This window comes from Mustela lutreola, chromosome 3 (genome assembly GCF_030435805.1).
Source record: "Mustela lutreola isolate mMusLut2 chromosome 3, mMusLut2.pri, whole genome shotgun sequence".
NCBI lineage: Eukaryota > Metazoa > Chordata > Mammalia > Carnivora > Mustelidae > Mustela > Mustela lutreola.
The window spans coordinates 182,575,678-182,600,818 of record NC_081292.1 but is presented as its reverse complement, the minus strand read 5'-3'; the positions used below and the strand labels follow the sequence as shown (position 1 = coordinate 182,600,818).

The 25,141-nt window shown below is 50.1% G+C and overlaps 2 protein-coding genes across 5 annotated transcripts in view; one reads left to right on the top strand and one right to left on the bottom strand.

Moving 5' to 3' along the window:
• The window catches only part of LOC131827446 (sterol 26-hydroxylase, mitochondrial), a 35,709-nt gene extending 24,590 nt beyond the window's left edge, over positions 1 to 11,119 (top strand). For both annotated transcript variants that reach the window (XM_059168030.1, XM_059168029.1), the window contains exons 3-10: positions 4,952 to 5,142; positions 8,446 to 8,645; positions 8,761 to 8,958; positions 9,132 to 9,304; positions 9,878 to 10,044; positions 10,201 to 10,282; positions 10,363 to 10,575; positions 10,729 to 11,119. In XM_059168030.1, the coding sequence (XP_059024013.1) occupies positions 4,952 to 5,142; positions 8,446 to 8,645; positions 8,761 to 8,958; positions 9,132 to 9,304; positions 9,878 to 10,044; positions 10,201 to 10,282; positions 10,363 to 10,575; positions 10,729 to 10,848 (1,344 nt within the window). In that variant the 3' untranslated portion in view covers positions 10,849 to 11,119. The remainder of the gene's footprint in view (positions 1 to 4,951; positions 5,143 to 8,445; positions 8,646 to 8,760; positions 8,959 to 9,131; positions 9,305 to 9,877; positions 10,045 to 10,200; positions 10,283 to 10,362; positions 10,576 to 10,728) is intronic.
• A 2,751-nt stretch (positions 11,120 to 13,870) lies between these two features.
• Positions 13,871 to 22,793, bottom strand: PRKAG3 (protein kinase AMP-activated non-catalytic subunit gamma 3). Of its 3 annotated transcripts, none has more exons than XR_009352028.1 (14): positions 22,741 to 22,793; positions 22,335 to 22,374; positions 21,724 to 21,879; positions 20,953 to 21,365; positions 19,749 to 19,830; positions 19,184 to 19,242; positions 19,018 to 19,063; positions 18,732 to 18,786; positions 18,427 to 18,553; positions 18,126 to 18,291; positions 17,805 to 17,842; positions 17,489 to 17,635; positions 16,901 to 17,134; positions 13,871 to 16,333 (listed from the first exon to the last, which is right to left on the bottom strand). XR_009352028.1 is itself a non-coding variant. In XM_059168028.1 (13 exons), the coding sequence occupies exons 1-13, from the start codon at positions 22,759 to 22,761 to the stop codon at positions 17,018 to 17,020; spliced, it is 1,467 nt and encodes a 488-aa protein (XP_059024011.1). In that variant the 5' UTR covers positions 22,762 to 22,793; the 3' UTR covers positions 16,347 to 17,017. The 3 variants fall into 3 exon arrangements, 1 of the variants encoding a protein (XP_059024011.1); XR_009352029.1 differs by having other exon boundaries at positions 21,724 to 21,898; positions 22,741 to 22,779; XM_059168028.1 differs by lacking the exon at positions 13,871 to 16,333 and having other exon boundaries at positions 16,347 to 17,134.
• Between the last annotated feature and the right edge of the window lie 2,348 nt (positions 22,794 to 25,141).

The following is a 25,141-nucleotide window of genomic DNA, read 5'->3' as shown; positions in this document are numbered from 1 at the left end:
ATCTTAATTACTTGTTTAATCTTACTTCCTTAGAGGCCCCATCTCTAAATTCAGCTAGGTCTTCACCATATAAACTCCCCCAAACATAAATGTTCAGTCCAGAATGGACCCAATTGTAAAGGGAATCATTTTCTTAATTTCCTTTCAAATTACTCTTCCAGGCTTTTACAGCTAGTGACCACTCCTTTGGAGCCACTGGTATCAGTTTCCTGTGAATCTCCTTCCCCACCTCCTTTCTGTCTGTCTTTGTTTCTGTCTGCAGCCTGCATTGTCTGCAACTTTTCTCCACCTGATTCACTGACAACTATTAAATATTAAGTGTCTAAAATGGGTCTAGTGATAATGTCAGACAGTACAGGAAGCAATAACAAAGTATGACATGGTTCCTACCCTTGAAGATTTTCAATCTAGTTGAGGAGACAAGATGTAACTAGGGAGCAATTTATAAGCAACTCCAGTGTGTGGCTCATGCACTAAGATGTAAACTCTCTAAGGGGAGATGGCCTGCTGTGCTCACAGTTGTATCCTCAGTGCCGAGATCAGTATAGGAGAACAGGATATGAGCTCAGTAAATGAATGTTGAGTGAATTCATCGTTCTCCCCCTTCAGAATCTCACTTGGTGGAAACTACCCCTCCCATTCATCTTGGAAGATGATCCCTAGGGGACTGTGTTCTGCAAAGTGGCACTTGGACAGGATCTATCTGAGAACCTTGGGCTTTATAACTGGCTCAGGTTACAGCCTAATGGTAGGTTCACAGATAGCGCACACTCTTTGAGCAAGTATTCTCGTGTCTTTCTAAAATAAGTGCTTACAGAAATAGATCCTGGTTAAGTTCCACTGAGTAAACTGAGAAGAGGAATACGAAGGAAGAGGGAAGAAAGCATAGCCTGTGGAAAGGGGAGATGTCTCAGAAATCTGCAAACTCAAAGCCAGGAAGAGGTGCTGGAGGCTTTGGATTCCAGAGAAGAAGCCAGTCCCCAAGGAAATGGTTATAGCTCTAATCTTTTAAAACATGACCCCCTCCATTCCAAGATCATGGTTTAAAATCTGAAAAACAAATTACAGTATAAAGAAGGAAGCAACCTATCTATAAACCATGGCTCAGAGATAACCACTATGTGCATTTTTATACAACTGTTGCATGTGATTGAATTTGAACTTACCACAAGGAAAAGAAACCGAACTCCAGATAAGTATTTTTTTTTTCAAAATGAGGTTTTGTTTCTTAAAAAGAGTCCTCTAAAATTAAAGAATTAGAAATTAAAAATTTTAAATTTTAAGAATTAAAAATAAAAATAAAAGGTTGGGGTTACAAAACAACAACAAATAAACAAACCAACAATAACAATGATAAAAAGTTGGGGGTTTTTGTGGATGATTTTACCCCTCTGGGGACATTTTGGCCATGTCCGGAAATGTTTTTGATTGTCACAGGTGGAGGGCAGAGAGATGCTCATGGGCAAAGGCCAAGGATACTGCTAAACCTCGTACAATACACACGACAATTTTAACTCAACCAAAAATCATTCAGCCCCAAATGTCAGTGGTTCAGTGAGGACCCCTGATTTATTGTGTAGTTATGTTGGTTTTAAATAGTACCTATTTTTAAAGGCTCTAAGTTTGTTTCTGGTCAGTAAGTCACAGTCACTTTCCTCAGGGGTCAGTTTTCTCAAGTGGTGGAGAGCATGACCTCCATCTAAGTGGTCTGAGTTTGAATTCTGACTCTTCTACTTCCCAGTAATGTGACCTTGGGCAACCTCCTTGGGCCTAAGTTCCCTCATCTACAAAACTGTGGTAATGTTGGGGCGCCTGGGTGGCTCAGTGGGTTGGGCCTCTGCCTTCGGTTCAGGTCATGATCTCAGGGTTCTGGGATCGAGTCCCACATTGGGCTCTCTGCTCAGCAGGGGGCCTGCTTCCCTTCCTCTCTCTCTCTGCCTGCCTCTCTGCCTACTTGTGATTTCTCTCTGTCAAATAAATAAATAAAAATCTTAAAAAAAAAAAAAACTGTGGTAATGTTACACCCCTCTCCTACAGTTGTAGTGAAGACGGAATTTTTTTTTTTTTAAGATTTTATTTATTTATTTGACAGAGAGAGACACAGAGATAGAGGGAACACAAGCAGGGGGAAAGGGAGAGGAAGAGGCAAGCTTCCCGCTGAGCAGGGAGCCCAATGCAGGGCTCGATCCCAGGATCCTGGGATCATTACCTTAGTCAAAGGCAGATGCTCAATGACTGAGCCACCCAGGCGCCCAGGACTGAATTTCTAAAATAAGTCAAGTGCTTGGAATAGTGTCTGGTTTATGCTAAGCTCCATGGAAATATTTATTATGATTATCATTATTATTATGCCATTAGTATCTTAAATAAACCAACTGGAAATGAATTAAAATTTACATTTAGGATAATTCTCCTAAGGAATTCAGTACAGAAAAACAGAAATATAAGGACTTACAACTTACTTTTTAGAGACAGAGAAGGGGTGAGAGTGCAGAGGGAGAAAAGAGAAAGAATCCTAAGCGGGATCCACACCCATTGCAGAGCCCAGCATGGGCCTTGATCCCATAACCCTGAGATTATGACCTGAGTCAAATCAAGAGTTGGAACTTAACCAGCTGGGCCACCCAGGTGCCCCCATAAAAGTACTGCTTAAAAAAATGGAACCTTTATGAGAAATAAACCAAGCGAACAAAGCTAGGGCCCGCTTAAAAATCTAAGGAGTGTATTCATGAATCGAGAGGTTTAGTAAGTCTTTCCTGCTTTCTGGAATTACCTGATGAACAGCAGGTGACTCATTATTTCACAAAACACTTTCTTTTTTTTCCCTTTAGATTAAAAATAATTTGAATTCATTCTCGTAGTTCAAAACCCAAAACAATATGACAAGATATACTTCGTGCCGTCTTGCCTCCCACTACCATCCCCTCCACCAGCCCATAGCTAATCACTTCCGTTAGTTTCTTTCTAAAAGCGAATGTAAATGCTGTGTATTCTTATTTGGCCCACCTTTCTTAGACAGAAGATACCATACTTTTCCATTTAACCGCCTGCTTCGGTTATCTATCAGTCTTCCCACATTATAGTCTATCTTTCCATATTACTACACAAGGAGCTGCTCATCCTCTTTTAAGGTGACATAGTATTCTGTTATGTAGACATCCCATACTTTGTTTATAAATATTAGTGTATTGTCCTCAATGTAGATTTGTGTCATTTTAGACTCCCACCAGCAATGTATGGATATGCCTGTTTTTCTCCAAGAATCACTGTAGTTTCCAGACCAGCAGGCATTACTGGGACGTAGAAGTAGGAAACAAAACTAAAAAGGTGTTGGGGGTTTGTCAAGATTGTTCTCCTAGGAACTGACAGAATCAGCTGTTAGTTCAGGGTGGATTCTGGGTAACTGAGTAATATATTGAAGGCAATCGAGTCACATGGGTCCTGGGAGAATCTGGTTTTCAACGTCAATAGTAGAACCCAGGAAGATGGCTGTTTTTCTGAACCACGAGTTGGGCGAAGTTTCCTTCTATAATTTGAAGGAAAGATCACCTCTCTATAATTTTAACACATCTTCTACAGAAATGCTTTGGTCTACTTTTTGTACCGGGGAGATTCTGATCCTCTTAACATCTTTTCAGTAACAGACTATGAATGATGAAGTACCTGGGAAAACTCTATGTTTCATATTCTTTAAGTCTGTAAGTGTAACTTTGCCAGTAAATTTAGCCTCAGTATTTGTGGATTTTTCTTAAGTTTTACCCCTACACCCAAAATATATTTATTTCCCCCCTCATTTTCAGCGACTATAAAAACATTATACTCATGTCAATTTCATACATGCTATGGGTATCAATTGTCAAGTGCTTTAGAAATTCTAAGATAAAATATTTGAAAATTATGTTACCTAACACAGCTAATAAATTTTTTTATTTAAAAAAAATTCATGGGGCACCTGGGTGGCTTAGTCATTGAGCGTCTGCCTTCAGCTTAGGTCATGATTCCAGGGTCCTGTTATCTAGCCCTGCTTTGGGCTCTCTGCTTGGCAGGAAACCTGCTTCTCCCTCTCTCACTCCCCCTACTTGTGTTCCCTCTCTCACTGTGTCTCTCTCTGTCAAATAAATAAATAATAAAAATCTCGTTAAAAATTTTTAAAAACTAAAAAAAGAAATAAAAATAAAAACAATTCATACCCGAGTGCCTGGGTGGCATAGTCGGTTAAGCATCTGACCCTTGGTTTTGGCTCAGGTCATGATCTCGGGGTGCTGGGATCGAGCCCCCTCATGGAGCTCTGAGCCCAGCATGGAGTCTGCCTGAGATTCTCTCTCTCTCCCTCTCTCCATCGGCCCCTCCCACTTGTATTGTCCCTCTCTTTCTCTAAATAAATAAATAAATTCCTTAAAAATAAATAAAAATAAATTTAAAAATTTATACTACATAGTGTACTTCCTATTTGAATCTTGGTTTTCTCATTCAGCTTCTTGTTTTTCCTGGAGTTTCTATTGTGGGTTTTTTTTTCTTATTGATTATATGAGATATTTATCTTTATCTCATTGACAGCAAGCTGCATTCTATTTAAATGCTTAGGCATTCCACTGTACCTCACTAAAGGGTTCAATTTTTCTAAAACCTCAGACCCCAAATATCTGTACCTCAAAACAGACCCCAGTTTGCCACATATCCCATTTTTCTAAAATTTCATTTCTCCAAGGACTTCGACTGCCCCAGTTCTGCCAGCTACTCATTGCTCTCAGTATTCTAACTCCTGTGTACCCATGTTTTCAGTGTTCTTTGAGAACCACAGGCCATCCTAGTGTCTGCCTCCTATACAATGCGCTTTTGCCCAGCCCACTTACCCTGGTGTGACTATCAGATACTCCCTGATCCCATCTCCTCTCTAGTAAATGCCTGCCTGGATAGGCCATGGTTATTCAGCTTTGGTTGAACCCCACAGGTGCTGAACAAGGCCAAGTATGGTCCAATGTGGGTAACCCGCGTAGGGCCTCAGACCCATGTGAACCTGGCCAGTGCCCCCCTCCTGGAGCGAGTGATGCGGCAAGAGGGCAAGTACCCAGTACGGAACGACATGGAACTATGGAAGGAGCACCGAGACCAGCAGGGCCTGGCCTATGGGCCCTTCACCACGTGAGCTGGGGCCTAAAGGGACTGGTACAAGGCCTCAGAGGGCCAGGCCCAAGGACAGTGGTATTGGGAAGCCAGTGGATAACGGGGAGAGTGGGCTCTCCCTGCATCCTCTGAGCCTGATACTCAGTCTAAAAAGTTGTGGTTGGGATGGCTGAAGCCCAGGGACCATTCATTATCTTTTCCACTAGTATATTGTGGACAAAGGAATAATTTCACCTTCCTTGGCCTTCTGTTTCTCTTATGTAAAATGGGAAGTTTGGAGTGGAATATCTCCAAGCTATCTCTAGGACATTTCAAGCTCCATTATTCCACATTATGATTGAAAATATACCAACTTCATCATAATAGGACATTTCTGTATATAGTTGAAAAAAACACCATCACCATACTAGTTAGGAAGGCTGAATTTAACTTTAAAAATATTTCCCAAATTATGTACTATAGGTTTGTTATTGGATATAACTTTCACAGATGCTCTCCATACACAGAGACAGATGTAAGTTTCGGCCTTGAAGTTACACCCAAAAGAGTTAAGGTTATTTTGGCAGTGACAAATTCAAGGATGGGCTGAATATGCCATATACGCAAATGCCAATTGAGATAAAGCATTGAGAATCATTGGTGATGAAACATTCCCAGTGCCACAGGTTGTAACTGGGTATATACAGGGCTTTTTAGAAATTGTTTTTTATTTTAATTCCAGTATAGTTAACATCCAGTATAGTTAACATACAGGGTTCTTCAGATGTACCCTGTAATGATTGAACAATTCTGATTCTACTCAGTGCTCATCAGCATAAGTGTACTCTTTAATCCCCATCACTTCTTTCACCCTAGTACAGGTTTCTTTTTGCTGTAATATGTAAACAGAGCTTCAGAAATAATGAAAGACTTTTATTTTCCCTAGTTGCTTGACATCTCATGCTTTCGTTATTTCTTAAGGGATTAAAGTCGGTCCTGGCCGTGGTTGCAGTAGCCGCACCAGTAATAATAATAGCTAAGCAGGTGTTTAGAACATGCCGGGCATCAGGCTAGTCTCTTTACATATATTATTTCATTTTATTCTCACCAGCCCAAGAGAGTGTGATTATCTCCATTTACAAATGGAGAAACTGAAGCCTAGAGAGATTTTTGCATCACTTGCCACTAGTGAGTGGTGGAATCGATCTCTCTGATTCTGGGATTTAAGAACTTAATGCCTTGATACTTTTGGAAAGGAAGCAAACCAGTTGGTGGGTGCATTTCATCTGTCTTTGATGCCTGGATGTTCATTCTCGCATCGCATGTTTATTTCTTTTTTGTGGTTCCTTCACAGGTGGACAGTTTCAGAACTGCAACAGTTCATGAGCCTTTTATTCAAAGTTATGAAAAGAGAATCGAATGTCTGTCCTTCCAGAGCTCTTTAACTTGATGTCCGGCTTTGAGGGAAGGACTTGGGTCTTGGGTTTTCACCAGGTCAGGTCTTCACTAGAGTTGATGGCTCAGGATTTAGAATTGGAGCTGGACCTTATGCATATCCCTATTTATCTATTTATAAGTTTTTCACTCTACAGCCAGTTTCCTAATTATATTATATCATTTATATGTATTTTAAAGTTATTTTGCTAACCAATGAGAAGTTCTTTTTGTTTTAAAATGTATATGTGTGTGTATATATGTGTATGTGTGTGTGTGTATATATATATATATATATATATATATATATATATATATACACACATTTTTTAAAAATCTCATTTTATGAAACATTGTTCTCCCAGGAAATATTTTAACAACCACTGAAATGTTCTCATTTAAATTCTGCAAATCTGATTGCTACTATTGGGAGAATTATTTTACTCTTGGAGAAGCACCCACACCCTGAAGTTCCAGTAAATGAGTCTATTCTGGTTTTCATTTCTTTTTCAGCAGCATTTCAGTTGACCTTTCTGCAGCTTTTCCCAACATAATAAAGAAAGCTCCTGGGGTTTGAGGCTCATTTAAATAAATAGCTTTCCAAATTAGAAAAAACCACAATTCTTTCTGTAAGCCTTTTTAAATACCTTTCTTTTCTTTTTAAAAAGATTTTGTTTATTTATTAGACAGAAAGAAAGAGGGAGAGAGAGCAGAAGCAGGGGGAACAGCAGGCAGAGGAGAAGGAGGCTCCCCGCTGAGCAGAGAGCCTGATGTGGGGCTTGAACCCAGGACCCTGGGATCATGACCTGAGCTGAAGGCAGATGCTTAACCCACTGAGCCACCCAGGCACCCATAATATCTCTCTTTTTAAAATACCTTATTGGTTTTTTAATAATTCAAAAGTAGTGCTTATTGTAAAAAGTCCAATAATAAAACATTGTCTTCCTACTGCCCACTCCCATCCCAATCCTTCTAAGTAATCCTGACAGTTTGGTGGGTATTCTCCCCTACTTTATGTGGAAACATGTGAATATACATATGGACCTATAGGGTTTCTTTTCTTCCTCCTAAAATTGGGCCATATTGTACTTACCACTCTGCATCGAGCTTTTAAGCTTTTAAAAAATTGACCCATGCCCAGCTTGCTTAGGAAAGGTAGTAGTTTTGGGGGACAGTTGTGGGTGGGGACAGCCCCTAGACCTGAAGCCCCCCTGTGGGAAGCAGGTTCCCACCCTGATGAGCATTCCTGTCTAATCCGGGTGGGGACCCAACCCCCTACTGGGTGATTGTAGCAAGAAGATTCTGGGGTATCTCCCAGGTGGGTCTCTCTGTCCCTTTGGCTCACTGAGTCAAGCAGAACGTGAAGGTCCAGAATCTGAGCTTCCCAAAACCCTAATTTGCTCCTCCTTTATTCTTCATCCTCCACGCAGAAGGACTGGAACCATTGCACTTCTTCCTTAATTTCACATACAGAAGATTCTGGAATTATATCATCCTAAGATAATCACAGTCAACATTCATGTGCCAGGCTCTGATCGAAGCCCTGTAATTGACCCTACTAAGATAGGCACGTTTATTATTCCCATTTTACTGAAGGGGAAACTGAGGCACAGAAGTCACCTGCGTAAAGTCACTCAGCCAGTAGTCATCAGACCTGTAATCATCATTTGGCCCCGGGTAGTCTGACTCCAGATGCCCACCTTGACTACTTCCTCGATGCTGTCATGAGACTCCGAAGTTTTGTGATTTGAAGATTCTGGTCTTTGAAGTTCAGTGATTCTATAATTCTAAATCGAGGAGCCAGAGGTCTTCCCAGACTCTGTTGGGGTCACAGGGCAGGGGGGAGACGCCCCTGAATCCAGCCTCCATCAGCTACTCACAAGTGTGCGCTTCCTCCATTCCCCACAGGGAAGGACAGCACTGGTACCAGCTGCGCCAGGCTCTGAACCAGCGGATGCTGAAGCCCGGTGAGGCTGCACTCTACGCTGGTGTCGTGAATGAGGTGATCGACGACTTCATGGCCCACCTGAACCGGCTGTTGGCAGAGAGCCCCTCGGGCGACCAGGTGTCTGACATGGCTCACAATTTCTACTACTTTGCTTTGGAAGGTACCCATGTTGGGAGAGGGTCCTGGGAGGAGGAGGAGTCAGGGGTCAGGGGCGGGGCCGCTGGCTAGCGGGCGCCATGACACCGCCTCCCTTCACGTCCTTTGTGCACCACCAGCTATTTGCTACATCCTGTTTGAGAAACGTATTGGCTGCCTGGAGCGCCCCATCCCCCAGGACACGGTGGCCTTTGTCAGATCTGTCGGGCTCATGTTCCAGAACTCAGTCTATGTCACCTTCCTCCCCAAGTGGACCCGTTCCCTGCTCCCTTTCTGGAAGCGCTATCTGGATGGCTGGAACACCATCTTCTCTTTTGGTAAGGAGGCCCGGGAAGGAAGTGGCAGGTGTAGGGGTGAGGAGGAGGAGAGTGGGTTCCAAGGTCTGTGCCAGGACGTTCTGCCTCCTGCTACCAGCTGTCAGAGTGGCTCTTGGTCCTTGGAGATCATGACTTTTGACCTTGATCGCCTTTGTTCTCCATTGTCCCTGCAGGGAAGAAGCTGATTGATGAGAAACTCAAGGAGATAGAGACTCAGCTGCAGACAAGGGGGCCAGATGAGGTCCAGATATCTGGCTACCTGCACTTTCTGCTGACCAGAGGACAGCTCAGTACTCATGACGCCATGGGCAGCCTGCCTGAGCTGCTCCTGGCTGGCGTAGACACGGTGCGTGAGGGGGGCCAGCGAGGAGACCAGGGGCTCCCAGCTCCTATCCTGAACCAATTCCCCATTACCCTCACCTGAGCCTGACCTTCGTCCCTCCAGGTACCTGCTTCTCTTTCTGTATGCTAGATGTAGAGCTAGATGGAAAACAGGGGGGAGGTCATTCAACCTGGAGGAGGTGGGCAGGGAACTGTCCTTTTGTAAGAGGGACCCCATCGCCTCCTGGAGCCTCTCTTGGCCACCTAGAAGTTTTGTCTCACATCTATTTAAGGTGTAACTTAAGTAGAGAGCTCAACCACAAGCATCTTCTTGGTTGGTCTCTGCTTTCCTTTTGTTGCATGGGGTTGCTGTCTGTTCCAAACTCCTTGTTAGAGCTCGATTCTCCGTCTCATGGGTCCTCACGTGCTGTGGAGTCACGCTCGGCAGGGAGCGTCCTCATGAGCCCCTGTGTCTATTTCCACCATGCTTCTGGCACATTCATTTTACGGTGCATGCCCACTCAGCCTCCTACTACCCTCCTCTCTAGCCTTTTGCCTAGAAATCCCTCCTCACTTCCCCTCTCCCTCTGCCTTCCAGACATCCAACACGATGACGTGGGCCCTGTACCATCTTTCAAAGAACCCAGAGATCCAGGCTGCATTGCATAAGGAAGTGGTGGGCGTGGTGCCAGCCGGACAGGTGCCCCAGCCCAAGGACTTTGCCCACATGCCCTTGCTCAAAGCTGTGCTTAAGGAGACCCTGCGGTAGGCGGTAGTTCCTGGGAGTGCGGGGTCTGCACGAAGGAGGACTCGAGGACAGGAGTCGGGAGCGGGGGCTAGGGGTTGGAACTAGGACCAGGGGCGAGGTGAAAAGAAGGACTTGGGGGAACAGAGGCAAACGTGCACCTTTTTTCCCTGCAGCCTCTACCCTGTGGTCCCCATGAACTCCCGGGTCATCACAGAAAAGGAAATTGAAGTCAATGGCTTCCTCTTCCCCAAGAATGTGAGTGGAGCTGAAGAGCTGGGATTCCCAGGGCTGCCCTGGAGCCCTAAGCTGACGTGCTGCCCGTTCTTGCCCTGCAGACCCAGTTTGTGTTCTGTCACTACGTGGTGTCCCGGGACCCTGACATCTTCCCTGAGCCGGAGAGCTTCCAGCCTTACCGCTGGCTGAGGAAGAGCCAGCCTGCTGCCCTTGGAGTCCAACATCCGTTTGGCTCTGTGCCCTTTGGCTATGGGGTCCGGGCCTGCCTGGGCCGCAGGATTGCAGAGCTGGAGATGCAGCTACTGCTGTCAAGGGTGAGTGGGGAGAGGCTGGAAGGCCATGTGGGGCCAGGGAGGGCTGGTGGAGACCAGGGCAGGGAGTGGAAGGTTGGCACAGGGAAGGAGCAGGGGAGGGAGGGGAGCGGCTGGAGATCGCAGATTCTCATGCCCAGGCGTGTTCCCTCCCAGCTGATCCAGAAGTACGAGGTGGTCGTGGCCCCTGAGACAGGGGAGGTGAGGAGCATGGCACGCATTGTCCTGGTTCCCAATAAGAAGGTGAGCCTGCGCTTCCAGGAGAGACAGTACTGAGCTGGGCCCATGCCTCCTGGGAGCAGTCCCTTTCTCGATCCCTGGAGCACTTATTCCTAGCCATGGCTGTGTCTCAGGTCAGAAGGTGGAGAAGGTGGAGAAGGTGGCTTCCAGGCACCAGAGGTCGAAGGAACTTAGAGTACTTTCTGTAGGACCCTGACCTTTTGCCACTTTTATCATTCTGAATGTCTGTCTCTCCGATAAAGAGCCACCCCTGTGTCACATTGCTGTCTTTGGAGAAAATATAGAATAAAGGGACTTTTATTGGTAATTGGAGACCTTTGTCATTCTTTTTGATGACCCAGTGTCTGAGCCCCTTGCTGTGTTGAGGGAACAGCCTCTTCCCACTTAGGGATCTTGTGGGAGGCAGAGCCCTCTCGTGAGAACACCAGTGCTTTCCTGGACCTCATGGAGAGAGCTTTGCTTCACCTGGTGCTGGCTGAAGCCCAGCCTGAGCAGAACTTGCAAAGCGGTCCTCCAGGCCCCAAGAGGGGCACCCTCTTTTGAACAGAAAGTGCTGGGACATAAGCATCGAAGTGCTGTAGGAATGGGTGGAGGCGTTCTGCGCTGGGTCTCCAGGGATGGCTCCCCAGGGGGCTCCGATCAGCCTGGGAAGCACCTGGTTGGCCTCCCTCAGGAGCATGAGTGTGGGGACGCTCTCGCCACAGCTGCTGGTCCCAGTGCATCTCCATATCTCTGGGCAGTGCTGCCTGTGGGGGAGAAAACGTCCTCTCTGCCCCCACACCTGGCCTGTGACTCCCCTCCCCAAAGGCGATAGCAACAGCGACAGAGGGAGGAACAGGAGCAGCAGAAGCATGGCCTCTGTCCTGCGCCCACCTTCCACACATCTCCCATGCAACCCAGAGCTGGAAGCCGGGCTGCCTTGGAACCTGAGCTGCAAGGCAGTATGGGGATTATAGTTTTTAGCTCTCCAACCTCTTCAATACAGGAAGCCGACCAGAAGGAAAGCGGGCTGGTGCAGACAGAGTGTACCCCAGATTTGAGGAGGGCAAGGAGTCCCATCCTCACAGAGTCCTAGCCCCAGGGGTAAATTTCTACTGGGTCGTAGAAAACTAAAGTCAAATTTCTTATGTTGGTGAGATTAAAATTTGCACATATATATATATATATATATATATATATATATATATATATGTTATTGTCCTTATTAAAATCCTCCAATGGCTTCTCTCAGCCCTGAATCAAAGTCCTAAGTCCTTATTCCAGTTCAGAAAACTCTTGAACACCCTGCCCTCCACCCCTACACCCTGCCCAGATGCCCATTCCACAGCCTACCCCAATTCCTTGTATTGCCCTGAGCACATTCCTCTCTTTCTGGCCTCAATACTTGGTTCTTCATGTCCCCTCTCCTTGGAACACTCTCTTCACCAGTGATGCCATTCCAGAGAACGGGCTCTTCCTTAGGGCTCAAATGTCACTGCCTTTGAATAAGCCTCCCCTGACCTCGCTGGGGGAGCAAAAGCACTTGCTTTGTGCTCCCCGCCTCCCCCTGCAAATGTTACAGAACAGCGCACTTAGCCTGTTCTCCTTGTCGCCAACCCAACTGTCTCCCCAGCCACCTGTGTACCCCCTGGAGGGCACAAACAAAACTCCTTTTGGTTTGGATCCCAGTGGCCACCTCTGTGTCTGGCACCTGGGAGGCAGTTCATCAATGTTCGGTTTGTCGGATGAGAAGAGCCTGGAAGAGTAGGCAGGGGAAGGAAGAAGAGGGGATGATGCAGAGCTTTTCCTACTGACTACGGGGAAGAACTCACAAGAGAATTGGGAGGAATTCCTGATGATAAGGGCATAGCTCTTGACCACCCCCCCCCACCTGTGCTGGGATTCCGCTGGGAGAGCTCCTGATACATCAGAGCGTGGGGGCTGGGCTCGGAGGGGGGCAGGGATTTCTACCAACCAGAGCCACTTCTGCCTTTCCGGTGGGCTGTTCCTTCGGACCACCGGACCACCAGGGGTCTGCTGTCTCAGGGAGTGCCCACCTAAGTCACAGACTCAGGTCATGATTCCAGGATCCTGGGATGGAGCCCTGCATCAGGCGCCCTGCTCAGCGGAGAGCCTGCTTCCCCTGCCTGCTGCTCCCTCTACTTGTACTTGCCCTCTACCTCTCTGTGTGTGTCAAAGAAATACCTAAAATCTTAAAAAAAAAAAAAGAAAAGAAAAGAAATCAGCTTTCCCTTTTGAAAAACATTCAGGCAGCACTCCCAGGAGTAAAAATAAATCAAGTACCTCATGTTTCCTGGCTGTCTACCTGCTCCTGATCTTAGATGTTTTAGCTCTGGATGTGGTTTGACTTGTTAATACTAGCTTGGTTCTAGTTCCTTATTTCTGATTCCAGTTTTAAGATGCATGTCAAATAAAAATTATGATAACTGCCTTCACAGGATGGGTATACAGGACATCGTACTGAATTCTTCTGTATTTGTGGGTGTTTGGAAGGCCAGCAAGATTGCCAGCAAATTGTATCTCTCCTACGCTGTGTTCCTGCCCTTAGCCAGCTCTTCTTGTAGATCTCAGTCCTGACAAATAATACAGATGCAATAACGTGATGAGTGATTTTCCTAATTATGGAAACGAGGCATCCTTATCTCTCGGCAAGCCATCATGCTCATCACGTGTTATGCATCATAAATCTCTACTGTCTACAGAAAATAAATACAGTTGCCCAGGTCCCACCCCCAAGTCAGGATATTAGCATCTCTAGGCATGGGCCCTGGAATTTCCATCTTATAAAGCTCCCCCACTCACCCCCTGCTCCGGGGTGGGGGTGGGGGGATCCTGGTACACTGCCAAGGTTGACATGACAGTAGAGATGGTGTGAGAGAAGAGAGGGCTGAGAACCCAAGAGGAGTCCAGGCTGGAGGCCCCGGAAACTTGGAGGCGCTTCGGAGGTTGGGGCAGGAGTCAGGGGGTTGGAGCCAATGATGCCTGAAGAGTGTAGCCAGCTCCAGGCTCAGAAGTATGAACAGAAGGTCAAGCAGGGTGGGTTTCAACACTTTTTTTTTTTTTTTTTAGATTTTATTTATTTATTTGACAGAGAGAGATTACAAGTAGGCAGAGAGGCAGGCAGAGAGAGAGGAAGGGAAGCAGGCCCCTGCTGAGCAGAGAGCCCGATGTGGGACCTGATCCCAGGACCCTGAGATCATGACCTGAGCCAAAGGCAGCGGCTTAACCCTTTGAGCCAGCCAGGCGCCCGGTTTCAACACTTTTATTCAGGAATAGTCCCTATGGCAACCCTTAGACTCTGTTCTAGAAGCCATGGTGCTGGAGACTATTGGGAACTGAGGGCTGGCTGTCATCCGAGAAGGACGGCTGAAGCAGGGGGCTGGCGGGGCTGGCGTGGTCCCTCACAGAGGGGCCCAGGGGGGAATGGCTGGGTCCTCAGCACGGTGGAGGCTGGAGACCTATCTGCTCTCAGGGGGAGCAGGAAGGGGAAGGAGTGACTTCCTCAGGATGCCTTTTCTGTCGGTGCTATGACTCCTGAAGGTCTGCTTATGGGGCGCCATCTTGGGCAACCACTCAGAGACTGACCCACTATACTTACCCTCCAGTTAGCTGCAGCTGGAGGCAGCCTGCCCCAGGCTCTCTGAGGACAGTGTCCCTTGACACAGGCCCAGAGAAGCACCCGCATCCCATCATCCCACTTGAGCCCAAGGCCCGGGGCCTTCCTAGGGAGGGCCAGAGCAGAGCTGGCACTGAACCGTGGTTTTGGCAAAATTGGAAACAGAGGCTGGGCGTCTATGAAAAAAGGCCTTCATTTGCTGTCCGACTCATCAGACACAAGTGTCTCCACTCTGTTGCTCTGTGAGGGGAATGAGGTGGGATCATATTTTAGGAATATTAGCCTATCCTCTCCCCACTGGAAGGCAGACCTACAGTGTCCATTGCCTCAGGGGAGGGATGAAACAACAGAAATTGGGTCTTGGTTTTGGAATTTGACCCTCAAGATAGGTGGCAAGAAACACAAGACACGTACAGTGGGTTTGGAAGAATGCATAGTGGGTTAGAGAAAAGGCCCCACTCATAAAGATTCCCTAGGTTGATGAGGGTTGGGGAAGAAAAGAGAATGTGGAGATCTCTGAGGTCCACATTTCAGGGGCCCCTGAGAAGAGGGCCCCGAGAAGGGAGCTGTATTTGAAGGGAAGGGGGGAGTGTGACAAATACCCCCAGAGAGATCTGTAGATGACAAGGGTAGAAGAGCCCTGTGCCCTATGTTTCAGGGTAGAGGCTGAAGTAAAGCAAAATGCAGAATAAAGCAGACCACTTGCTGTCGGTCTGAGCCGATGGGCTTGGAACTGCTCTGCAGAGCTTCTGAAAGCCCAGACGAGTGCAGGTCTGGAAACTAGAACGTCCTCACATCCCAGGAGCAGGCAGGCCCAGGGAGGCTTTGTGACAGGGACTGAGAGAGCACCTAGCAGGTGCCAGGTCCACCCATGACCAACCCAGTGACAACCAGATGGGAACAGGTTTTTTTAGCTGGTGTGGCCATGCGCGGATGATGATGACAGAGGAACAAAGGCTCACACTACTTAAAGCATTCCCCTCCCATCCCCACCAGATTCAGCCCAGGAAAAGGTGGGGGGGATGAGCCCCAAACTGACTGAGACTCATTTCTCCCACCTGGTGAAGTGGGGTTCATCACAGAAACTCCATTCTGTGTTAGAAAAATAAAGTTATGTTTCCTGCACATGAGTTCGTAGACTGAGTTGTATTTACTGCATAATTAACTAATTCGTATCTTCTTCATTGTTTTGTTATAAATAAAAGATGAAAAAAGGAATTTCAGTGGGCTAACACCCTATGCGCCAATGAAATGCCAGTCGTGGTGTTTGTCCATCACAGACCTTCCCTCGTGTCTTTGAATTCAGAAAGCACAGGGGTCGGGCCATAGGTTCGGGTCAAATGACTGGCATTCTCTGAGGGAAACTTCTACAATTCAAGTTCATGGGCTGTTCTTTTTCCATTTATGCTTCCTCAAGGGTTCATCCTCAGTGATCCAAACACAGAGGCCTGAGAACAGCACTTGCTGGTGCTCAGGATGAGGACGAGGGAGGACCCCCCCCAACCCCGGGCTGCTGTTCCATGGCGACCACCAACAGCCCTGAAATGACAATTCTGGGAAGAGCTGGGGGGCAGGGGCACAGCGGTGGGGAACCACGTTAGTAGTTGTAGGAGAACAGCTGGGACTCCCAGGCAGTCCAGAAGCTGAGGAAGCCAGAGCCCCGCAGTGAACCCCAACAGCTGAGGGCTTGCTGCCCTGCTGGGCCCGGTCACGCCCCAGGTAGGGGGGGAAAGTGACACGGATGGCCCCAGGGCAGCTGGCCCTGGGGTAATCCCAGTGCTTCTGGCTCATGGATCTCCAGGCTTGACTCAGCCGTTCTCCTTCATTTCATCGTCCCATGGTGCACTGGGCATTCGTGAGGGCTTCTGGGAGCATAGGCAGGGCAGGGGCAAAGGCTGGAGAAGCCTGTGGGGAAAAGAGAAGGGAAGACAGTGAGTACACGGTGGGAGGGGAGGTTGCCTTTCCAATAGGGGAACCTCGTGTCGCCATCCACGGCCAAGCACGTGGAGTCTGTTTGAGTCCCTAGCAAGCATGCTACCAGCCAAGAGTCTGAGAGGATTTACTGAGATGAGTACTTAGAAGCTCCCTCCTGTCACCGTAGCTCCTACTGAGCATGGAAATTCCACTCAACAAAGATTTATTGACTTGCTTCCTTCCAGTGGAATTCCAAGCAGGTGAAAATTGAGTTGGGAGAGGGCGAGTCAGTCTCCCCAGAGCATCTGAAATCACAGCATTGTCCTTGCCTTTACCCCAGCCTTTGCCTATCCCTCTTAGGAGGACCTCTGTGACTTCAGCTGAGATGGGGACAAAGTGGGATCTCCATGGGGAGTCCCGACCCTTGGAGTTTTCACGGGGCTCCTCAGCCATGAGCTGAGCCACTCCCATCATTGAGGTGCCCCGGTCTGAGATCTGAGAGCGCCCCGAAAAATCGATTGTCAGGTGCTGAGGCCATTGGCCCAGAGTACAGCCTACCTGAACCAGGGCCAAACCAGCAAATGGGGGTGGGGGAAGACAGAGGCCGGATCGCCTGGCTCCCTTCGTCCTCTTCGGCATGTGAGAGGTGGCCTTGGAGGAAGGACTCAGATACTCTCAGGCCCCAAGGGCGTCGATACCAGCAGGACTGAGCACCAGTGCCTGAAGGATGTCAGAGAGTGACACGATGCCCAGGAGATGCTGGCTCTCGTCCACTAGCACCAGCCGGTGCACCTGTGGGTGCACAGAGGGTCAGTGAGGGCTCGGGCATTGTCGTGAGGCGACAGCAGCCAGCAAGGTTGGCACCAAGAATCAGGGGCATGAATGCAACGTAATGGGGAGGAAAAGCGTGTCTCCTAGAAATCAGTTGGGGGGGGGGGGCTCTGACCACTCTGGGCAACGCAAAGTGTCCCTTTTGCATGGGGGCCCCAGGAACAAGAGCAGTGGCAGACCAGTGTGGACACTGAGAGCTCGGAATGGCCATGAAATGGGAGGACAGGGCAGGTGCCCGGTGTGTAGGGACAGCTGGAGCTGCTCAGGGGAATGGGCCGTATGTCTTGGGGGCACATAGGCAGAGGCATGGGGTACCTGCTCCCGGACGATGCGGTCGATGACATCCCCCAAGCTCTCGTGGGGCTGGCAGGAAAGGACCCCCTCCAGACACAGTGTCCTCTGCTTCAATGCTTCTCTCACACTAATGTCTAGGTGGTTGTAGGTTTGCTGGGCGGCCAAGTGCTGGGGCAGGGAGGAAGTGCCATGGGAGTCAGCCCCTCAGCCAGACCCCAGACCCCCAGACGCTGCCCCCTTTACACCCGTAAAGGTCCACAGACATCCCTCCACCAATCCTCGCACCCACAGCCTCTCCCCATGGCACCCTCAGTTCCCCATCCCCCCACACACTTACAATCACATCAAAGCGGGAGTAGAGGCCCACAACCTGTCCTGCAGCGGTGAGGGTGGGGAGAGAAAGAGAAGAGGTTCACATCAGGACCAGGACACCATGCAAAGGCCAGGGGTAGGCTTTCAGAAGGAATTACTGGACACCCCTTCCAGGCTACTGGCTTCAAAATGACGCCTGAGACACAGAGAGGCTAAGTCATGGGTCCAAGACTCAAAGCAGGCAGACCTATAGCCCCGGCTCCATCCTGGGTCCTGAGCCGATCGATGCCAGACCCCTGCCTGCTGCCACCCCAGCCCAGCCAGCTCCACTGCCGGGTTCAAGTACCAGCTTCATTGATCACAGGCAGCGCAGACACGCGCCGGTCCACAAAGATGTCCAGTGCTGTCAGGATGGGTGCCGTGTCCAGCACCACGGCCAAGTCCCGGAATGTCCCGATGCCCAGATCTTGGATGGTGCGGGAGAGGAAGGAGGGCTGGGGCAGCAGGGCGCCCTGGTGGGTCAGGGACAGGTGGGTGGTCAGTGGGGGGCAGGTCCCTGAGGGCTCCCAGTGGCCCCCTCCCCAGTCCGTTGGGCCAAGGGCTGTGTGACCCCCTCGGGACCCCCCGGAGGCTGTGCTCCAGCTCACAAAGATATGCAAGAACTTGAGCAGCCGCTTGTGTGTGAGGATGTGGAGCACGGCGCCCGAGACTGGGTCCAGGACCGGCAGACGGTGGATCCGGTTCTTAATGAGGATGTAGACAGCTTCAAACAGGCTGCAGAGGTGGGAGCAGTGGGTCTGGGGGAGAGACACCCTCCACCCCAGCCCATGTAAAAGGAAGAAAGGGTGTGCAGGCTGCCTTGTCCCAAGCAGGATGAGCCCATGAGTTCGGAATCGCGGAGCTGGGGAAGGGGACTGTGGGGAGGTGCAGGTGGGTGGCTGAGGAATCTTACCTGCTGTTGGGAGAGATGGAGACCAGAGGCTTGAAGCAGCCTTGAAGGTAGATTTCTATAGGCAAAGCCAGAGTCAGGCCCAGGGATCTGGATGCCTTGCCCATCACCAGGTGACTCCCAGATGGTCTTCTGCCCTCCGGTCCCTGGGCTCCATCTCACCCCTCCCTTGCTCCTTCCAGGAAATCCCCACTGCCCAGCCTCAACCTCAGGTGCTTGGCCCCACCCTCATCCACACACCCTCAGTTCCTTCCAGTTCCCCCCATCAGGCCCCCCAACAGCAGCTCACCTCTCCAGGTCTCAATCTTGTGTTCTTCAATCTCATGGATCTGGACCTAGAGACATGGACAGACTCCAGAAGTCAGAACACGGGCCCCTCAGGACACCAGGCTCCCTGAGCCAACCTCTGCCCCAGCCCAAATGGGAGCCCCCGGGACCCCCAGCCCACTCCTCACCAGCGGGGACCTATAATAGCGGTGCAGCACCAAGATGAAATCCGTGATGGTCAGCATCCCTGTGGGGTCGTGGGGGGGCGGGGGTCAGCCTGGGGCTTTGTGGTGAGAGGCAGGCTGAAGGGTCAGACCCCTTTCCCTGCTCTGCCAGAGGCCGAGGACTGAGACAGCTGTGGGAGCTGTGGACAGAGGGAAGCAGGCCAGCCCCCTCCCACGCCTGAGAAATGAGGTTGTCCCTTTTACGCTTCCCCTGTCATCTCTCTCCTCCCCCACCTTCTGTGCTCCTAATTTCTCCCTCTTCCTCTCCTCTCTTCCCATCTAGCACCTGTAACGTGGGACCATGGAGGAGTAGAGCTGGACCGGTCAGCCAGTCACACCTACTCCACATGTAGGGTCTCCCGCCTGGAGGCCACAAGACTGGGATCTGAGTTCCCCATGCCAACCCCCAGCTGGGCTCGGCCCGAGGGTCTGCTCAAGCCCGCGCGGCGCGTCAGAGCTCAACCCCAGAATCACCACAAAGGATCTTTTTTCCCTTCCCCACCACCTCTGCCTCCCTGCCCGTCCTCACCCACAAAGCTTTGCTTCTTGCTGTCCCACAGAGGTGCCGCCCGGATGCCGTTGGCCACAAGGGCAAAGAAGGCCTTCTTGATCTGAGGTCCAGAGAGAACGGTGAGGGGTGAGGCTCTCCCTGCCCCTCAGTGGTACCCTGTCCCAACCAGGAACCTTCCCTGGGGCCTTCTGCCGGGGTCTCCAGTACATGAGCTCTACAGCCTTTCCTGTGCTACGGCGCCCCCTAGACATGATCCTCAGCAGAGACACTTGCTTAGAGATGAGGCTGCTGGTGGCCGGAGGTGGTGATCCCTTCCCCTGGCTCCCCCGGATGTGGAACCTAAGCCAGCGTTTCCACTCGGAAGCCATATGTGGGCAGTCACACACCATCTAGTTTTTCCTAATCTAAGCCCTGGAGGTATACTTAATTACATAATACGTACAGAATACCCTTCTCTAAATAAATTTTGATTTCGATTCATGTGGCCTCATCTGAACATCTACACGGGTGGCATTTATTCTGGGTGTATTTTTCTAACGCATATAAAAATAAATACAAAGCTACTAAAATAAACAAATTTGTTCGTCTACCACGAGACTCAGGGCTCTGTGAGTGGTTCTCATGCCATGCTTCTGGAGACATCGGCCCATGCTCTGTGATGGGGAGAATGGAGTTAGGCATTCGGGAGCTTAGCCTAGTGGAAGAGAAGGGACTGGAGCGCATCTTAATTTTCTGTTACCAAGATTTCTCTGCTGTTTGTCCTGGACCACCCTGCTGTGTCTTCCACATACTCTGGGGTTTTCAAGTGCTCCTATTTATCCTGGGTTGTCCCAGGAGTTCTCTGAAGCATATTATAGGGTAAAGCAGGCATTCCTGTCCCCATTTTATTTTCTTATTTATTTATGACTATCATTATTTTTAGTACTCTCTCCACCCAATGTGGGGCTCGAACTCATGATGCCAAGATCAAGAGTGGCATGCCCTTCTGACCAATCCCTATCTTAGAGACGAGAGAGGTAAACTGACTGACCCAAGACCCTACGGATACTAAATGGCGGATGGCAGTTAGGTTAGGGAAGTCCTCCCCAGCCCTAGCCTCCGGGGTGTTCTAAAGGCATCCTGGGAGGGGACTCTTCGGGGGGTGCCTGGCAGAGTGTCCTGGAGGCTGTGAGCGGGGACTGCAGCCCCAGCGGAGGGTAGCGGGGCAGAGCCACGGCCTCACCTCCAGCGTGGTGTCGAAGATGACCAGCTTGGAGCTGGTTGCCATGGCATCGTAGCAGGTGTGTTCCTGCATAAAATGCATGTAGACCTGGGCCCCCGGCTTCTGCAACTCATCGTCCCAGCCCGGCTTGGGTAGCAGGGCCCGCGGGGAGGGGCACAAGGCAGGCCTCTCTTCCACCATGCCCAGTTCGTACCCCCAGGCCCCAGTGGCCGGGAATTCTAGGTCTAGCTCCAGACAATCTGTGCTGGAGCCCGCGGTGGAGGCTACGTTGTCGGAGGGGAAGATGTCCCACTCTGTGGGTGAGGAGCCCAACCGGGCCAAGGGAGCAGCTTGGGACAAGTGCGTCGCCTCTGGGAATGTGGCCTCCAGTCCGGCATACTCAGCAGGTGGCCTGGCCTGGGGATCGGTTGGATCTGTTGGAGGGGCAGAGAACAGTAAGCCTGTCTTGTGGAGCACTTTCGTATGTGCTGGCTCAGGTCAACTTCACAGCAGCCTTGGAAAGCGTGGCAGCTGCAGTCCTATTTTGCGGGTGAGAAAGCGGAGTCTCAGAGTCACACAGGACAGTGGGTCTGTCCTGAGTTGGCTGTGCTGGGCCCCTGGGTCTGCAATGCAGTTAACCTTTCTCATCTGGAAAGACTGAGGCTACGAGATGAGGCTTCGTTCGGTCCATCTCTGTGCTATGGAAGGATCCAGAGCAGAGCTCCAGCCCCAGGCTCTGGCACAGCCCATTGCCCTCCACTCCCGACCCCCCAGAACTGGCCTTGGCCTCACCTTCTCCCAGACCCAGCAGCTCTCTTTCCTCCACAGCCTCCTGCCTTGTCCATCGCAAGGCCTTGGCGCCCTGTTTCCCATGGCTTCTCTCTGAGCCAGTGCTCGTGGCCGGTGATGGCCATGAAGTGTTCTCTCCTTGTTCTAGGAAGCTCATCTCTGGAAGGGGGAATGGGGCCTGTTTGATTAATAGGGAGTAACACAACAAAATCAATTAAAATGTTATCAATAATAATATTTAATATTTATTTGCAAGCTCCCTTAGGGTTTTCCTTCTACATATTTGTCACTCAAACCTCACAGCAATCTTATAACAGAGGTATTAATGATCATCCTTATTTTACTAAAGAAGGACCTGAGATCAGAGAGGCTAAGCAACTTGCCACAGTTCACACAGCTAGTAAGTGATAAAGTCAGAAGCGGGATCAGTCTTCAGACTCTAGATCTGTCCCCCTTCTTCTGAAAGATGGAGGAGGAGGTGAGGTACAAAGGGAAAAGAGACAGGATAAAGCAGGAAAAGGAGAGAGAGACAAAAGCCGGGCTATGAGAGCAGAGGAGATTGGGGGCCCAGAAAGGGGGGAGACAAAAGAAGTGGGAGAAGAGGCTCCACTTACCTTGATGCTCCGGTCCCCCAAGGCGGCTCCAGGATGGGTTCTGTGGGGAGAAAAAGGCCTGAAGAGGTGGGAACATGTCCCACATTCCCAAACAACAAAAGAGCTTTTTTTCCCAACACATGTGTGTGCACGTCCACACACACACACACACGTACACCCCCCCACAGCGCACGTGCACACACACGCACGCACGCACGCACACACACTTACTTCTACACATCCAGAAAACCACACACTCAACCATTCCCAGACGCACACAGAACCACAGACGTCCCTTACACGAAGAATAACCATACACACAGACACCCACATGCACACACACGCACACGTGCGCACACACACACAGCGGTGTGCTCGCAGTCCCCTGGCCTCTGCTGCCCCAGCGCCCGTCCCCCGGGACCCCTACCCCGCACAGCGTGTGCTCCATGCGGCCAACCCCGACCAAGTGGGGAGCGAGTGCGCAACACAGGGCGCACAGCACTATTCTGGGCCCCGGGGTTGGCGCTTTGCCCTCCCCGGATCAGTTTCGCTCTGATTGGGTGTCAGGCGGCGGGAGGGAGGGCCCCACAGGCTCCCGGGCTTCTGCCCTGAGCCTGTGGCGGGGTGGGGAGGGCAGGGGCGCACCTGGAATCTGGAGGCTTCCTCCTAGGCTCCCTCCTGGGTCTTCAAGGACAAGCTTGAAGGACGTTGCTATGGGGGGAGGTGGCTTGGAGCCCTGGGTGGGGAGTAGGGGTGGGGGCACCGGTAGGAGGAGGTGGGCTCTGGGAGTCCTGGGTTTCTTCTCATCTTTGTCAGGTGGCAAAGGAGGGAAAAATGGAGGCAAGTTGAGCTCAACCGTTGTTACTGGTACAAACTTCAGTCGTGGGTGATGCTGGAGTTAAAAAGGGCAAGTTGGAGTCGGCTGGGAGGCTGGGGCCAAGGGGTTTGTGGGCGGTCCCAGGAGAGGGCCATTGTGTGTCCCGATGTCCCCATTGGAGTCCCAGGAGCCTGTCCCTTCCCCTGCTGGAAGAGTTGGGGTGGGATGGCCGGGAAGGTGGGGAACTGGGAGAAGTCATGAAGCTGTGCGGTGGCCCTGAGGGCCCAGGGTGGCAGACATCTGTTTCTACCGGTGGTTTGGTGGTGGGCCCCAGTGTGTGGGAGCCCCGGTCCCAACGTCCCTCTGTGCGTGCTGTCCCTACATCTTCTTGTGCCAAGGGATCCCAGCCTGGCTCTGGTGGCTGCCCACCCGCCCTTCCTGGGCATTCCTGGGGCCTGAGTCAGCGTCCAAATCGGGAATGCTGTCACAGCTGCTCTAGCTCCCCTCTCTCTGCCTGCCCCTCCTCTCCCCCTTCCAGGCTCTTCCATCCCAATCTCGGGCCCTGGAGTGGACACTAAGTAATGGATTACTGGATTTCTTGCTGAATGTACCAAACACACTTCTCATCACCCCTCAAAGCCCCTGTCCTGCCTCCAGGGAGGGTGGAGAACAGAAAAGGGAGGGACTTTGCCTTTCTGTGTGTGTCTTGGGTAGTACCAGGGCTGAGTGCAGCTCTCATTCTGTGGGATTCCTGTAGCCTGTTCCCGGCTTGTCCCAGATGATGGAATGTCTAAGGCACCGCTAAGAGGACGCCTCAACTGGTGGAAGGATCAAGTGGACCATCCTTGGAGAGATGGGATGAATTGGGCCTGGAAAGCTTCTACCCATCCCCCCATCCTTAAGCTCCAGGACACCTTCACTATCAAACCAGATACAGAACAGGTGCAGATCATACCACTGCCTTCTCCAGCGGTGATCCCACCCCCTTCTACCTCAGGCCTGTTTCCTCTACAGGGCCAGTAGGAGGGTTCTTCTTTAAGATGGTCTTGCCTGATGGTATCACTCTCACTGCACTGGTCTTCCTATAGCACAGGTTCTATGTGCCTATCTCAGGGTACACAAAGCTGACATTTACATAACTATCCACGTGCGAAGGTTCTGTATCTTCAAGTAAACAGTGGGCACCTTGATGACCAAAATATGTTGGCTGGATGTGATGGAAAACCTGTTTTACGGTCAGATGGACCTGATTAAAATTCATGTTCTGCCGTTTGTTTGCCATATGACCTTAAAAAGCATTGCTTGTTTGCTCTGAGCCTGTTTCTACCCATGAAAAATGAGGATAAAACATTCTGTGGCAGACTGCCAGTTGCCTCCCACTATCTATTTTTCTCTTCTTCTTTTAGTAGTAGAACTACTTGAATGTTAGCTGGAGAGTGAGTGGCTGCCTGTAATAAAGACTCAGATTCCCAATCTTCCTTGCAGCTAAATGAGACCTTGTGACTAATCTTGGCCAAAGTGATGTGACTAGAAGGGATGTGAGCAAGTTCAGATCAGTCCTTAAAAGAAAGAGGTGTGGGTTCCTTCTCTTCCTTTACCCCTTCTGCTGGCTGGAAGGTTGCTGTGATGGCAGGATCTGGGGCAGCTCTTTTGTACCTAAAATGGAAGATGCTTGTTAAAGGCTTCAAAGTCACCTTACCAGCTTTAGACTGTCTGTGGACTATTTTATATGAGGAAGAAATACATTTTCTTGTTTAAATCATTCTTAAGTTGGGTCTTTGGTACAGCAACCAAACGTGCATCCTAATGAATACAGAATTAATATCTGTAAGTGGCACTGCTCTAAAAAGCCCAAAACAAGTGACATTGGTTTAGATATTAGGCAGCAGATAGCCAAGAAAAGTACTGTCCGCTGGTAAGGCGGTGACCCTTGTTATATTACAGCGAGACATTTGGTGTGACCGTTATCTGTAATGCCATAATAGAGCCTATAAGTCACAGAAACTGGATG

What these genes read in the sequence shown, in the direction of transcription:
- PRKAG3 (XM_059168028.1), bottom strand. Translation starts at nt 22,761, where the DNA reads ATGGAGCACACGCTGTGCGGG. An exon ending in TCTTCGACACCACGCTGGAG is followed by an intron (nt 19,831 to 20,952) that starts GTGAGGCCGTGG and finishes TCTGGACCTCAG; the next exon opens with ATCAAGAAGGCCTTCTTTGC. An exon ending in CAAGATTGAGACCTGGAGAG is followed by an intron (nt 18,787 to 19,017) that starts GTGAGCTGCTGT and finishes CTTTGCCTATAG; the next exon opens with AAATCTACCTTCAAGGCTGC.